Source organism: Lepidochelys olivacea (assembly GCF_965140295.1).
Source record: "Lepidochelys olivacea isolate rLepOli2 genome assembly, chromosome: 12".
Taxonomy (NCBI): domain Eukaryota; kingdom Metazoa; phylum Chordata; order Testudines; family Cheloniidae; genus Lepidochelys; species Lepidochelys olivacea.
This window is the reverse complement of record NC_140422.1, coordinates 38,975,948-38,990,644: the sequence shown is the minus strand read 5'-3', so window position 1 is coordinate 38,990,644 and position 14,697 is coordinate 38,975,948. Positions and strand designations below refer to the sequence as shown.

Here is a 14,697-nt window from a genome sequence, read left to right as displayed (position 1 = left end):
ATACCAAGGGTCGTGATGGATTCTCCATAACTGACTGTTCTTAAATCAAGATGGGGTTTTTCTAAAAGATTTGCTCTAGGCATTATTTTGAGGGAAGTCCTATGGCCTGGGGTGTACAGGAGGTCAGATTGGATGATCACAATGGTCCCTTCTGGCCTTGGAATCTTTGACTCTAGAATCCTTTATAACAAGGGCAACCTATCCATGTTGTATTCTAAGGGTTGTTACATTGGCATGGTATGAGCACTTGTGTTAGATCCCCTGAGTTTACTACTATCATCCAGCCTCAGGAGTGGTCTCCTATCTAGTGTACCTGTACCGGTAAGCCTGTTCTATTAATGGCTTGCAAAACCTTGCATCCTATAGGTAGGATATGCCTCATTGAGATGGGTACAGTCCTTTGTTTTGGTGCATATACCTGCTTCTGATATGATTTCCATTTAAGAATTCACCTTAATTTGTTCAAATGCCTACTGCCTTTGGCAGGTCTGTATTTTTACTTCAACCTTTCACCTATTCTGAGGGAAGAAAACAGGAGACTAATGGATGTTAGACAGGTATTAGTGGGGTTAGTGTGCAATCCTCAATGTAGTCCAGAAAATGAACAGAGAATTCACTATTTCTCTTCTGGCCAAAACAGGATAGTCATGTTAGGGTCCCCTCTGCCAGCCACTTAAGTATCTGTATGTTCATGCACAGTGCAATGAGATTCTTACATGGGATCAATACAATGGGCTTAGACTGATACAATGACAAGTTGGAACTGGAAATACAATGCACACTATTATCTCTGCCCTCGGGGTGGCTATTTTTCTGCTACCACAGGACTGCAACCCCACCTTCTTGGGCTTTGATCTTAAAGTGGAATTAGTTATATCTAGATTAAATTGATTAAGGCAGCATGCATGTCTCTGGGGCTGTTGAAATGCAGATGGGTGAGCAAAGAACACAGACTAGGTATCTGCATAGGCTGTTCGAATGCCCCAGTCTAGCATGAAGGAATGCCAAGCTGCTGGAGATAAGTGACTGAGACAGAACAAGAAAAAGTGGAGGGTCAGTAACCCCCTTTGTAACATCAAACACGAAACACTTCAGTTTAATGTGGCTAAAAAACCTCATCCTCCATAGCTGCTGTAGAACCACAAACTGGTTGTTTGTAACTACAGGTCAAATTTCAGGCAGGTTTGCAAGCGCTAAAGAAAATCCCAACGTACGGTTTGAGTAGACTCTTGTGCACTACCCATAATTCATGCCCTGTGGCTTGCCTAGCACTCCCCCATGAAGGAGGGGATTAGCTGAAGGCACTGGATGGGGTTGCTGGAGATTGGGGTCCAATTACTGGCTCTGCCCCAGCCATCTCATGTGACCATGGCAATCTGCCTTGGGTAAAATGAAGCCAGGTGTGCTGCAAAGGGTGCAGCTACTTATGGTGCTTGGGGTTTGAGCATCCAGTGATGGGCCCTGTTGCACTAAGCTGCTGTTGTCTCTTTCCAAGTAATAGTTTTTTTGCTTTGATAGTTATGGGCTTCAGTATGTGCCCACCTCACTGATCTGGACGCTCCTACCACACTGAGGAAACACGGCTAGGGGGCCAGATTTGGTTTAGTTTAAAACATTGTCAGGAAAGAACAGCATGCTCTGGCTGCAGCACTGGGAACCCAGTGTTGTGAGTGGCAAGAGCAGAAAAGGCTCGTCCAGATTCTGCCTGGACTGGATCTATTAAAGCCAGGGAGTCCTCTTATGACAACTGCGTCCAGCAGCAGTACTGCACACTGCTCTAGGAAGAAGAGGTGGTCCCGCTCAGAGCAGTAAACCAGTTCATTTTAACTCTCCCAAGAGTGAGGTCAACCTAAATTTGCCATTCACAGTCTGCATTCGAGGTCTGTTTTGCTCAACAGTGGAGCAGGCTGCTGTTCTCTCATCATACTGCACTAGGCACAGCTATTTCAAGCATAAGGTAGGGGTAGCCTAGCACACAGTTGCATCCACGTACACTCTCAACTCTGCATGCAATTTGGGCAATCGTGTGTGCAATTTAACATGCAGCCCTGGGCTTTACTAAGATCAGACATGGACAGCGATCAATAGCTCACTACCTTTGTCTCTATTTAGGAGCAAGAGACCCTTCCATACTAGCTAAAAGCAAAGCCCTATATTCTGCTAAGCAAGTTGTGCCACTCTCCACAGCGTGACTGGCCACAAGAACACAAGCAGACATAGATCCAAACAGTAATAGGTTTATTTTACACAGAATAAGTTCGAAGACTATATATACACACAGCTTCACAGACATACTTCTGTACAATAGAGAATGTCCTCAGATATGAAGAGAATGGCTGGAGCTTCAGCACACCTGCATCATCATGGAGGTCACCATATTCTCAAAGGCCCTAGAGAAGGAAGAGTATGAAATATTAAAGAAAGAGAAGACAGTCCACCACACTGAGATCTCTCATACAAAGAAGCTCTTCAGTTAGTAGGTAAGATATACCATTAAAAATGCTTAAATAGAAGTTAACTTCCCACAGGCTTGACTATAAATATTTCATTCCTTACCACTGGTGCACTGCATTTCACAAACCATTACTTTTCTTCTAATAAAGCTGAAGTAACCATGGTTCTTGCCCTGTCAGTAGACCACAGTCATTTTAATGGCAGGAATATAGAATCTGCTTTTGCATATGCATCCATGGGGGGAAAGGGGAGAAACACTCACTGGTCCCACAAAAAGCTTTGAATATAAAAAGATGGACAGTACCCTGTCAACTGTTTTGAGAATTATGCATTTCGGAAACAGTCTCCTCATCCTTACTCCTCTACAGAGGCTGAATTGTGGAAAGCTACAGCCTGCCTATTTAGAGGTGTCCAGTGGACAAGGCTGTTGACAAAGTATTATCCACCATGTTTCAATAAAAAGAATATTTAAGTGAGATCCATTGGTAACTTTTTTAAAGTAACCTCAGGTTCCTGAGTCAGCATTTCTAATATCTGTTCATAGAGCTACTAATGAGTGTGAAGTGTGTGGGAGACAGTTAAATGTAGCCTCTAAGGAGGACGGTACAATGGTAAATTTTCTATTCTGTAGAAGTAGTCCAAAGAGAGTACAGCTGCATGTTTTTGGAAAGGAGTTTGCAGCTCCCAGCTTTAAACTGATCACACACAGAAATTACAATCTTAAAAGCTAAATCCTAATAGCTCTGCATGTCCCAGAAAGGCAACAAAATCAAAAGGATTAGTGGAAGCAGCTCACTCACCTGGAATGAATGCAGTCCCCAGGGTTATAAAAGGGGTTGCACATTACATCTGTGTATGAATTATGCAGCTTTCGGAACATCTGAAAAAAGATCATGGTTTGTTTTTAATTAAAACCTAGAAAATAACTGGGGGGGGGGGGAGGGTTGTTTGTTTCTTGGCTTCTCAGCATTTTATGAATAAGTGGAAGGAGCAAAAATACTGATCTGGCAAGTTGCATTCTGATTTCCTGCACTTACGCTGCGGATCTCATTGTCTCGAAGTGCTGTGTTTGAAGAATCTACCACCATAACAAACTTCACCTTGGAATTTGTCACGTAGCCATATCTGTGCAGCTGATTAAGGAACATATTTTTGACACACAAGTGCCTGGAAAAGCAACTAAAATAAGACTTAAGTACAGTCAAAAGTTTACAAGTGGCTGTCACTCTCAAGATGGTCACAATATAATCCATGTCTAGATGAGATAAGCAAGGGATTGGGTTCTAGAAATTGGACTTATTTTCTACCTTAGTGTTACCATTTCTGAAAGGATGATAATAGTGACCTAGCCTCACGAGCATAGAGAGGGTTGTTTGTATAAAGATTTGTAACTAGAAAGAGGTATGACAGGCTGTGTTTTTAGACAGCAGCTACCTTGCCTGCCTCCCAAGACATGTATTACTGTTCAGTAATTGCATAAATGGCCTTCAATCATCAGCCACTTTGATGATAATTTCTTTGGCTCTCAAGAAACCCACTTCATCAAAGAATTCTGATTATTCTTTGCAGCCATGCCCATTTGGGTAGCTAATATCACAGACTTAGTGATCACTCAACATCAATGTTATAATACAGAATCTTTGAAGTTAGCAGCAGGATTATGAAGACATGGATATCCTCTGTCAGTTACATTAGTCAGAAAGTGAGGACATTTCAATCCATGTGATTAAAAGGGAAGCAGAAGGCCAGCCACAGAAATGTTAAAAGATCAACTAGTCTCATAACTATGAGGTATAGCTGCAGTCCTGAAATATCAACTTTGTATCTGAGAAAGCTTCTACAGTCTTACCACCTTCAGCTGCATTACCAGAGGGGGTCCAATGCCTCTGCCTCAGTCACAGACAAGTTGTCACAATTTTAGCTAAGTGAAGAACTAGATACTGTATTTATAAATTGTGAAATCTGACCAAACCATAGCTAGCTTCAGATGCACCAAACTTCCTCATTGCAGACAGGAAGGGCAGGTCACTACTGCTTAAGTCAATCTAACGTGTGCTGTTCAGGTGTGTGAAAAAAGACACCCTCCCTGAGTGATGCAAGTTAGATTGACCTACGTACTGTCTACGCTGGCGCTATGCTCTCCCGCCAACACAGCTTCCGCCTCTTGCGGAGGTGGAGTAATTATGCCGACGGGGGAGAGCTCTCCCATTGGCATACAGCGTCTTCACCAAACGTACTACAGCAGGTACATTGATGTAGCGCTTCTAGTGTAGACCTGCCCTAAGAGACAGGGCCAAGAATAAACAGAACCGATATTATTCAGACAACACCACATCTAAACAACCCTTAGGACTAGGACTTCTATTTGACACTGCAGCAGCAAATCTTGTGTTGTGAAATAACTGCTCTGTGTGAATAGACCAATGCATGTTGCCACAATGCCTCCAATAAGCCACAGTGGTTGCCTGTGCAGAGCGGCTTGCAGGACTGGGGCCAAGCTAAGAATATATAAACCCATGCTGTTTGGATGCTGAATATCAGATGCCAATACCCACTTAATGATCACAGATACTGCGGCACAAAATCAATATTTGAAGTGAAGGGTTTCTAAAAAATAAATTTAAAAATACAGGACCAGATGCTCAACTGCTGTATATCAGCATAGTTCCACTGACATCAGTAGAATTACTGATTCACACCAGCCAAGGCTCTGACCTCTTTTAATCTTCACCTTTTGCAACAGTCATTGCTATTTACATTCCTTGTATCAACCTAGTTTTACAACAGCCAGCAAAAGGGATGGTTGTCCATTTAAAGGTTTCATTTCTAGGTTTTTTCTTGCTGCAGTGTTTGTGTTTCAAACAGTTTAAAAAGCAACCATTTTCTTTTTCTTTTTTTTTTTAAATAGAGGAAACATTTCTACTGGTCTTAAGTTTCCAAAACACTGGTTTTCACAAAATGTCAATTGACAGTGTCCCTTTAAGCACTCTCTCAGACGTTGTTTTGGTCAAATGAAAGTACCAAAATCTATGAGACATATGCATACTAATCCACAGCACACTTGCCCATCAAAAATCAAGCTGCACAGTGGTTATTTCACAATACAGGATTTACAGCTGCAATGTCAAATGAAAACAATGGTAAATTCTAGAACTGGAAGACAGATACTTTTAAAACCTAACCCTGCATTCCTTGCTTTTAGAGAACTCAGTGGGAGTTCTGGCTGAATAAGGACAGATTGTAGAAACAGGCCTTATAGAGCACACCTGTCAGGCATTAAAGATACACTTTGTAGTCTTCAGTTGGGTACAGAAGTCCCAGATAGAGCTCTCTCTGATCCACAAGGGCCTTCCCCATGGCAGAGATCTTTTCATCCACAACATCCAGGGAAGTGTGCACTGTATAATGGAACTTCAGTTCATTTTCTGTTGGGATGCTTCGGATGTACAGGGGATAATTCTAGAAAGGATGATAACAAATTGTGCTAACCGGGGCTACCTATTCTGTGCTCAAATAGATTAGCAAATGTAAGTGTAGTGCTCTGAGGATGCAAACTGCTATTATTTAAAAACTAGCTATTTTTAACCACAAATTCTATTTAAAGATATCATAGAATGCCACTGGTCTACACCTGTATATCGCAACATGTATTTATACAGCAGATCTAGCTTTATCCTCACCTATTAACAGTCTTTAGAGGAGGACTACTGCCAGGTTTACATTTTCTCATAACACAAAGGTAGCGAGTGATCCATCCATCCCCCTAGGTGAGACTGCCCCCAGCCCATCTAGTCATCTCATTGGAATCATCCTTCCTGGAAGAAAGTCCATAAAGGGCTCCCACAGAGTGAAGAAAACCTGGGGCTTCCCAGCCACTGCTCCAGCAACCTCTAGGCCAGCCTCTAAACAAGCCCCCCCCATCTCCCAACCCAGCCCCCTCCCCCCTAGGGCTCCCGCCCCCCCCCCCATCTCCCAACCCAGCCCCCTCCCCCCTAGGGCTCCCGCCCCCCCCCCCCATCTCCCAACCCAGCCCCCTCCCCCCTAGGGCTCCCGCCCCCCCCCCATCTCCCAACCCAGCCCCCTCCCCCCTAGGGCTCCCGCCCCCCCCCCCATCTCCCAACCCAGCCCCCTCCCCCCTAGGGCTCCCGCCCCCCCCCCCATCTCCCAACCCAGCCCCCTCCCCCCTAGGGCTCCCGCCCCCCCCCCCATCTCCCAACCCAGCCCCCTCCCCCCTAGGGCTCCCGCCCCCCCCCCATCTCCCAACCCAGCCCCCTCCCCCCTAGGGCTCCCGCCCCCCCCCCATCTCCCAACCCAGCCCCCTCCCCCCTAGGGCTCCCGCCCCCCCCCCATCTCCCAACCCAGCCCCCTCCCCCCTAGGGCTCCCGCCCCCCCCCCATCTCCCAACCCAGCCCCCTCCCCCCTAGGGCTCCCGCCCCCCCCCATCTCCCAACCCAGCCCCCTCCCCCCTAGGGCTCCCGCCCCCCCCCATCTCCCAACCCAGCCCCCTCCCCCCTAGGGCTCCCGCCCCCCCCCCATCTCCCAACCCAGCCCCCTCCCCCCTAGGGCTCCCGCCCCCCCCCATCTCCCAACCCAGCCCCCTCCCCCCTAGGGCTCCCGCCCCCCCCCCATCTCCCAACCCAGCCCCCTCCCCCCTAGGGCTCCCGCCCCCCCCATCTCCCAACCCAGCCCCCTCCCCCCTAGGGCTCCCGCCCCCCCCCATCTCCCAACCCAGCCCCCTCCCCCCTAAGGCTCCCTCCTCCTACGGCTCCTGCCCCCAAGACCCACCCCCTTTACTCCTGAGTCCTGCCCCCATGACCCACCCCCTACTGCTCCTGCCCCCTCTCCCAGCCAAACCCCTCCTGCTCCCCCCCAGCCCAGCGCCCGCTTCCTGCCCTGGCCGCAGCGCGCCCCGCCCCCACCTCCTTGGCGATCACGGCGATGCACACCGCCATCTTGGACGCCGGCGCCCCGCCCCGCCCCGCCTCGCCCCGCCCCTATCACGTGATCAGGCGGACGCTTCCTCCTCCTGCTCCCCTCGGCGCGCGGGCCTCAGGTCATGTGACTGTCTGGTGAAACGGGCTCACGTGACCCGGTCCCGCTCCCAGCGGGCAGGAGGGGGGCGCCGGTTGCCATGGAGAAGCGCCTGCTGCTGCCCCTGTGCCTGTGCTGGGCCCTGAGCGCGGGGGGCGCCGAGCGCAGCGGGCTCCCCAACCTCCTCATCCTGCTCATGGACGATGTGAGTGAGCAGGGGAGGGGCACTTTGTCATGGGGGGGAAGCTGAGGGGTTGTCGCTGGGCGGGGGGGTTCACTGGGGGTGTAGGTGGGGGGCTGGTCACTGGGGGAGTGGAGACTGGGGGGGTTCACTGGGGGTGTAGGTGGGGGGCTGGTCAGCAGGGGGGGTTCACTGGAGGTGTAGGTGGGGGGTTGGTCAGCGGGGGGGTAGAGGCTGGGGGGGGTTCACTGGGGGTGTAGGTGGGGGGGCTGGTCACTGGGCGGGGGTGGAGGCTGGGGGGTTCACTGGGGGTGTAGGTGGGGGGCTGGTCACTGGGGGGGTGGAGGTGGGGGGCTGGTCACTGGGGGGGTGGAGGTGGGGGGTTGGTCACCAGGGGGGTGGAGCCTGGGGGGGTTCACTGGGGTATAGGTGGGGGGTGGAGGCTGGGGGGGTTCACTGGAGGTGTAGGTGGGGGGTTGGTCAGCGGGGGGGTAGAGGCTGGGGGTGTAGGTGGGAGGTTGGTGACCGGGGGGGTGGAGGCTGGGGGGGTTCACTGGGGGTGGAGGTGGGGGGTTGGTCAGCGGGGAGGGGGGTAGAGGCTGGGGGTGTAGGTGGGAGGTTGGTGACCAGGGCTGTGGAGGCTGGGGGGGGTTCACTGGGGCTGTAGGTGGGGGGTTGGTCAGCGGGGGGGTAGAGGCTGGGGGTGTAGGTGGGAGGTTGGTGACCGGGGGGGTGGAGGCTGGGGGGGTTCACTGGGGGTGGAGGTGGGGGGTTGGTCAGCGGGGAGGGGGGTAGAGGCTGGGGGTGTAGGTGGGAGGTTGGTGACCAGGGCTGTGGAGGCTGGGGGGGGTTCACTGGGGGTGTAGGTGGGGGGTTGGTCAGCAGGGGGGTAGAGGCTGGGGGTGTAGGTGGGGAGCTGGTCACCGGGGGGGGGTGGAGGATGGGGGGGTTTCACTGGGGGTGGTGGAGGCTGGGGAGGGGGTTGTCACCTGGCTGCTTGGATGTGCGATGATTGTAGGAAGGAGCGGTTTAGATTTATTAGGAACTGGGGAAACTTTTGGGAAAGGGGGAGCCTAAACAGGGAGAATGGGCTCCACCTTAACCAAAATGGAACCAGAATCCTGGTATGTAAAATTAAAAAGGTTGTAGAACAGCTTTTAAACTAAGAGCTGGGGGAAAGCCGACAGGTGCTGAGGAGCATGTGGTTCGGATAGAGACATCCCTCAGGGGAGGATCTACTAATGGAGATTCTCTATGTCCTAATAAGGAGGAGAGTATGGAAGATAAAATACAGGTAGGATCTGATGAGAAACAGTCAAATGAAAAAAAGTCTCGTGCAATTGCTAGCAATGCCCTTCTACTATTTACATTGGCCAAACTAGACAGTCTCTTCACAAAAGATTAAATAGACACAAATCAGACATCAAGAACTGTAACATTCAAAAACCAGTAGGAGAGCACTTTAATCTCCCTGGACACTCAATAACAGACTTAAAAGTGGCCATTCTTCAACAAAAAAAACTTCAAAAACAGACTTCAACAAGAAACTGCAGAACTGGAATTAATTTGCAAACTTGACACTGTCAAATTAGGCCTGAATAAAGACTGGGAATGTCTGGGTCACTACAAAAAATAATCTTCCCTCTGTTGATACTCATCCCTTCTTGTCTACTGTTGGGAATGGGCCACTTCCACCCTGATTGAATTGGCCTCGTTAGCACTGACCCCCCACTTGGGCAACTCCCATCTTTTCATGTGCTGTATTTTTATACCTGCCTATTGTATTTTCCACGTGGTGCATCTGATGAAGTGGGTTATAGCCCACAAAAACTTATGCCCAAATAAATTTGTTATTCTCTAAGGGTGCCACAAAGATTCCTTGTTGTTTTTGCTGATACAGACAGGCTACGTAGCCCTCTGAAACCTGTCATCATGTAATGGGTGACAGCTAAAAAGTGACAAGTTTTTAAAATGCTTATATACCAATGCTAGAAGTCTAAATAATAAGAGGAGTGAACTAGAGTGCCTTGTATTAAATTAGGATATTGATATAATAGGCGTCACAGAAACTTGGTGGAATGAGGATAATCAGTGGGACATAGTAATATGTACGAAGGCCAGAATTGGGGGGGGAAGGGCGCTTAAGGATTGGGTTTGCAAGGCCTCAGTCTTGCAAACTACTCCATGTGGCTGCACCGCTGAACCAACACCAATGAAGTCAACAGGGCTCCGTGCGAGCACAGGGGTCTGCCCACGTGGAATAACATTTATAATCGGGTCATTATTCACTCTTAGAACAACTTACGCATGATAAATATTAAAAATCGTTTACAATTATATTTGTTGAGTGGCAGCGTTTTGGGAGTGTTCTTGGAATTTGGGTTAACTATTTGAATAAAATTATCTGATACCAGTCATTGTTTCTTTATCAGATTAAAAATCTTCATTTGTATTCTGAAAATTGGAATGCTCTGATGTGCCCCTTCAAGCCCTGTCCAGATTTTATGTAAAAGTTGTAAAGAGGTGGAGAGGCGTACCTGGACCCTGAATACTTTAACAGCTGCGTTTGGATTAGCGCGTTATTGCCCCAGTCTGTGCTGGGTACGTCTACACTGCAGTTCGACACCTGTGGGGTCGGTACGTGCCAGCTGTCTCCGGCACGCAGGGTTTGGGTCACAGGGCTGTTTAACTGTGATGTAGAGGTTCAAGTGCTTGCACTCTGGGACCCTCCCATCTCGCACGATCCTAGAACCCAGGCTTCAGCCTGAGCCCAAACATCTACATCACAGTTAAACAGCCCCTTGGCTCAAGCCCCACAAGTTTGAGTCAGCTGGCATGGGCCAGCCGGAGGTTTCTAATTGCAGGGTAAACATACTCACTAAGGCGCCTATCTTGCAAAAAAACATATGCATGCCTTTAACTTCACACCCATTGGTAGTCTTACTGAAGACAAATGGGACTACTCAGATGCATAGAGTTAAGCATGCATGTAAGTCTTTGTGGGATCAGGAGCTAAGCACCTATGTGTTTTTTCTAGTAGTCTAGTCATAGACAGCCCTAGTTATTGTGATTCAGCTACTGCCTTTGGAAAATTATTCCATTGACTAACTGATCACACTGTTGGAAAATGTTTCTGAATTTTTAACTTGAATTTTTCAGGGTATTACTACTTCTTGTTCCACCCTTAATCTCCTAAAATAGTTGGCTTCCCCTTTTGAAGTCATTGTTACCAAAGCCATGTCTATGCTACAAAAATATCCATTTGTGTCAGCAGTGGGTGTGGTTGAACCAGTGCAGAACAGAGTACAGCTCAAGTGTGGACAAGGACAAACCATGTTCAGCACATTTTCAGAAACTGGTTAAAATTAGGGCTGTCAAGTGATTAAAAAAATTAATCGTGATTAATCGAGTGATTTAAAAAATTTATTGCGCGATTAATCACACTGTTGAACAATAATAGAATACTATTTATTTAAATATTTTTGGATGTTTTCTACATTTTCAAATATATTTATTTCAGTTACAACAGAATACAAAGTGTACGGTGCTCATTTTATATTTATTTTTATTACAAGTATTTGCAATGAAAAAAAACAAAAGAAATAGTATTTTTCAAAGCACCTAATACAAGGACTGTAGTGCAATCTCTTTATCATGAAAGTTGAATTTAAAAATGTAGAATTATGTATTTTTTAAAAATGCATTCAAAAATAAAACAATGTAAAATTTTGGAGCCTGCAAGTCCACTCAGTCCTACTTCTTGTTCAGACAATCACTCAGACAAACAAGTTTGTTTACATTTGTAGGAGATAATGCTGCCTGCTTGTTGTTTACAATATCATCTGAAAGTGAGAACAGGTGTTCTCATGGCACTGTTGCAGCCAGTGTTGCAAGATGTTTACGTGCAAGATGCGCTAAAGATTCATATGTCCCTTCATGCTTCAACCACTATTCCAGGGTACATGTGTCCATGTTGATGATGGGTTCTGCTCGATAACAATCCAAAGCAGTGTGGACCCATGCATGTTCATGTTCATTATCTGAGTCAGATGCCACCAGCAGAAGATGGATTTTCTTTTTTGGAGGTTCAGGTTTTGTAGGTTCCGCATCAGAGTGTTGCTCTTTTACGACTTCTGAAAGCATGCTCCGTGCCTCGTCTCTCTCAGATTTTGTAAGGCATTTTAAATTCTTAAACCTTGAGTTGAGTGCTGTAGCTATCTTTAGAAAGTTCACATTGGTATCTTCTTTGCATTTTGTCAAACTTGCAGTGAAAGTGTTCTTAAAATGAACAACATGTGCTGGGTCATCATCCAAGACTGCTATAACATGAAATATATGGCAGAATGCAGGTAAAACAGAGCAGGGGACATACAATTTCCCCCAAGGAGTTCAGTCACAAATTTAATTAATGCATTATTTTTTTAACAAGCGTCATCAGCATGGAAGCACATCCTCTGGAATGGTGGTCGAAGCAGGAAGGGGCATATGAACGTTTGGCATATCTGGCATATAAATGCCTTGCAATGCCGGCTACAAAAGTGCCATGCAAATTCCTGTTCTCACTTTCTGGTGATATTGTAAGTAAGAAGAGGGCTGAACAGAGCCTAGAAGTCCACTCAGTTCTACTTCTTGAAGTTTTACATTTTGTTTTTGAGTGCAGTTATGTAACAAAAAAAAATATCTACGTTTGTAAGTTGCACTTTCACAACAAAGAGATTGCACTACAGTACTTGTGTGAGGTAAATTGAAAAATACTATTTTTTTATCCATTTTACAGTGTAAATATTTGTAATAAAAAAGAATATACACTTTGATTTCAATTACAACACAGAATACAATATGTATGAAAATGTAGAAAAACACCCAAAATACAGTATTTAATAAATTTCAAAACTGATTAATCATGATTAACTCAAAAAAGTTAATCGGGTGAGTTAACTGCGATTAATCAACAGCCCTAGTTAAATCCAAACGTTGCACCACTAAGAGCTTCAGAATGAAACAAACGATAAGAAGGAAGCTGACTTCATTAATTTTCAGTGTCCATACTGAGAAAAATGCAAAGAAAAACAAATTAAATAAAGAGCAAAAATCTCAGATGAATTAGTTTTAAAATTCTTTGCCTTTAACCGTCTATGATGGTGTTAGTAACATAGTTAAATAAATGTATTTGTTTACAAGATAGGATTTTTAAGTTGGCAGTGTCCCCTCAAGTTGCTTCTCTTTGAAGATCTGCATTTATTTCTTTGGATCCTTTCTTGGCAGGAATGTGTTGCATGTAGTTTTGAGCTTCTCAGAAAGCTAGTGAAGGGTGCGTATGGGACAGAGGTGGTGTGCCAACTTACAGCTGTCACCTACCTGGCCACCTTGTGATGACTTGATGTAGCTGCCCGCCTACATTTCCCATTTCGTATTTAGGATTATTTTCTCCCAAGTGAACTTTAATTTTTGGGACAGGGATAATCTCTCCATATATCTTTGTATAGCACCAAGCATAATGTGGCGCAGGCCCTGACTGGAGCTTCTGGCTGCTACAGTAATAAAAATAAACCTTCCTTTGGGCTTTTGCCTGTTTCTCTGATCTTTTGGAAGTATCTGTGCCTCCTCCATTGTGTCAATGAATTTGATCACTATACTTTTCTTTTCTCCTTCCTTATTGCTGGTAAAGATATCGAACAATACAGAGCTCAACACTGACCCCTTTGGAACTCTTCTTAATTCCATGTCTTGGATTTATGTTGTACCATTTCATTGCTCTCTGCTCACGATCCATCAGACAGCTTTGTGTCTTTTCTGCAGTATTCTTTGTTCTGATGTCTCTGTTAGACTCTCAAATGGGGCTTCATTGAAAGCTTTCCCAAGATCTAGATGTATTACGTTCTCTGCATTTCTTTTGCCCACCTGATACGTGACTGTAGTAAAGAAAGCTTTTGAATATTTAAGGCAGAGTATAATCTTTATGCAGGCATAGTGCCTAATTGCTCATTAAATTGCTCCCTTTTTGCTTCAGTATTGTTTTTCAGGATTGAAATTAGCCAAATGGGTTGGTAATTTTCTAGAGCTCCGTTTTTTTGCCCAAAAGAGGCTCCTGAGCAGGAGCTGTATGGTCACATTGGCTTAGGGCAAAGATGTGTGGCTACACTATGGTAAGACCATCATCTGGCAAACTGGCATAGAGAAATGATGTGATAATGGCACACTTCTCTCCTGAGCTTCGCTTTTAAAGGATACTCCTCAATGCCCTCAGTTATTATGTAACCCTACTTTTTTACTTAGATCTTCACTGTGCATTTCTGATTACATATATCCAGTATTTGGAAATGTAGGCCTGCAGTGTATAATTTTATAATTAAGATGCTGGACTGAGACTGAAGAGATCTGGGTTCTGTTCCCAGTTTTGCAATAGATTTCTTTTGTCACCTTGGGCAAGTCACTTAATTTCTCTCTGTCCGTCAGTTCTGATCTATAAATGGTGGCAGTAATACTTCACAGAAGGGTTGTGAGGATAAATTCACATAGTGTATGTGATATTATAGTGATGAGCACTATAGAAGAGCTTATAAAAATAAAAATTCTACTCTGGTCCAGAAGGTAGTACAGTAGTTTACAGAAAGCTAAAATTACTTCTGTGTCTTTTTGGTATGGTCTTTCTGCAGATGGGTTGGGGTGATCTGGGAGTGTTTGGAGAGCCCTCTAAAGAAACCCCTAACTTGGACCAGATGGCTTCAGAAGGGATGCTCTTCCCAAATTTCTACACTGCTAACCCTCTGTGCTCTCCGTGTAAGTAAACTTCAGTTTATACTACCATGTAAAATTGCCACCTTCTGAGAAGATTGGGATGTTTGCCAGCATCTTACATAAACTAGCAACCAAACCAGTGATTACCCTTAAGGCAGTGTTAGGATTTGGAGCTTTCATCTTGCATTTTGCTTCCTTTTAATTTTTTTCTTGAGGAAAAACTACAATCTTCTGTTAATACAAAACAGTATTTTAGTCATCAAAACATTTCATTTAAAGGATTTTTTTTTATT

General features: G+C 45.8%; 2 protein-coding genes across 2 annotated transcripts in view; one reads left to right on the top strand and one right to left on the bottom strand.

Moving 5' to 3' along the window:
• Positions 1-2,221: 2,221 nt before the first annotated feature.
• TRAPPC2L (trafficking protein particle complex subunit 2L) lies at positions 2,222-7,473 on the bottom strand. The gene is made up of 5 exons (XM_084644932.1): positions 7,374-7,473; positions 5,741-5,913; positions 3,492-3,579; positions 3,255-3,334; positions 2,222-2,390 (listed from the first exon to the last, which is right to left on the bottom strand). Exons 1-5 carry the CDS (start codon positions 7,404-7,406, stop codon positions 2,345-2,347), a joined length of 420 nt encoding a protein of 139 aa, XP_084501058.1. The 5' UTR covers positions 7,407-7,473; the 3' UTR covers positions 2,222-2,344.
• A 10-nt stretch (positions 7,474-7,483) lies between these two features.
• Positions 7,484-14,697, top strand: part of GALNS (galactosamine (N-acetyl)-6-sulfatase) — a 64,252-nt gene continuing 57,038 nt past the window's right edge. Inside the window, exons 1-2 of the mRNA XM_084644931.1 lie at positions 7,484-7,690; positions 14,323-14,446. Coding sequence (XP_084501057.1) covers positions 7,586-7,690; positions 14,323-14,446 — 229 coding nt within the window. The 5' untranslated portion in view covers positions 7,484-7,585. The remainder of the gene's footprint in view (positions 7,691-14,322; positions 14,447-14,697) is intronic.

What these genes read in the sequence shown, in the direction of transcription:
- TRAPPC2L (XM_084644932.1), bottom strand. Translation starts at nt 7,406, where the DNA reads ATGGCGGTGTGCATCGCCGTGATCGCCAAGGAG. An exon ending in CCAACTGAAGACTACAAAGT is followed by an intron (nt 3,580 to 5,740) that starts GTATCTTTAATG and finishes TCAGCTGCACAG; the next exon opens with ATATGGCTACGTGACAAATT. An exon ending in GGGGACTGCATTCATTCCAG is followed by an intron (nt 2,391 to 3,254) that starts GTGAGTGAGCTG and finishes TTCCTTCTCTAG; the next exon opens with GGCCTTTGAGAATATGGTGA.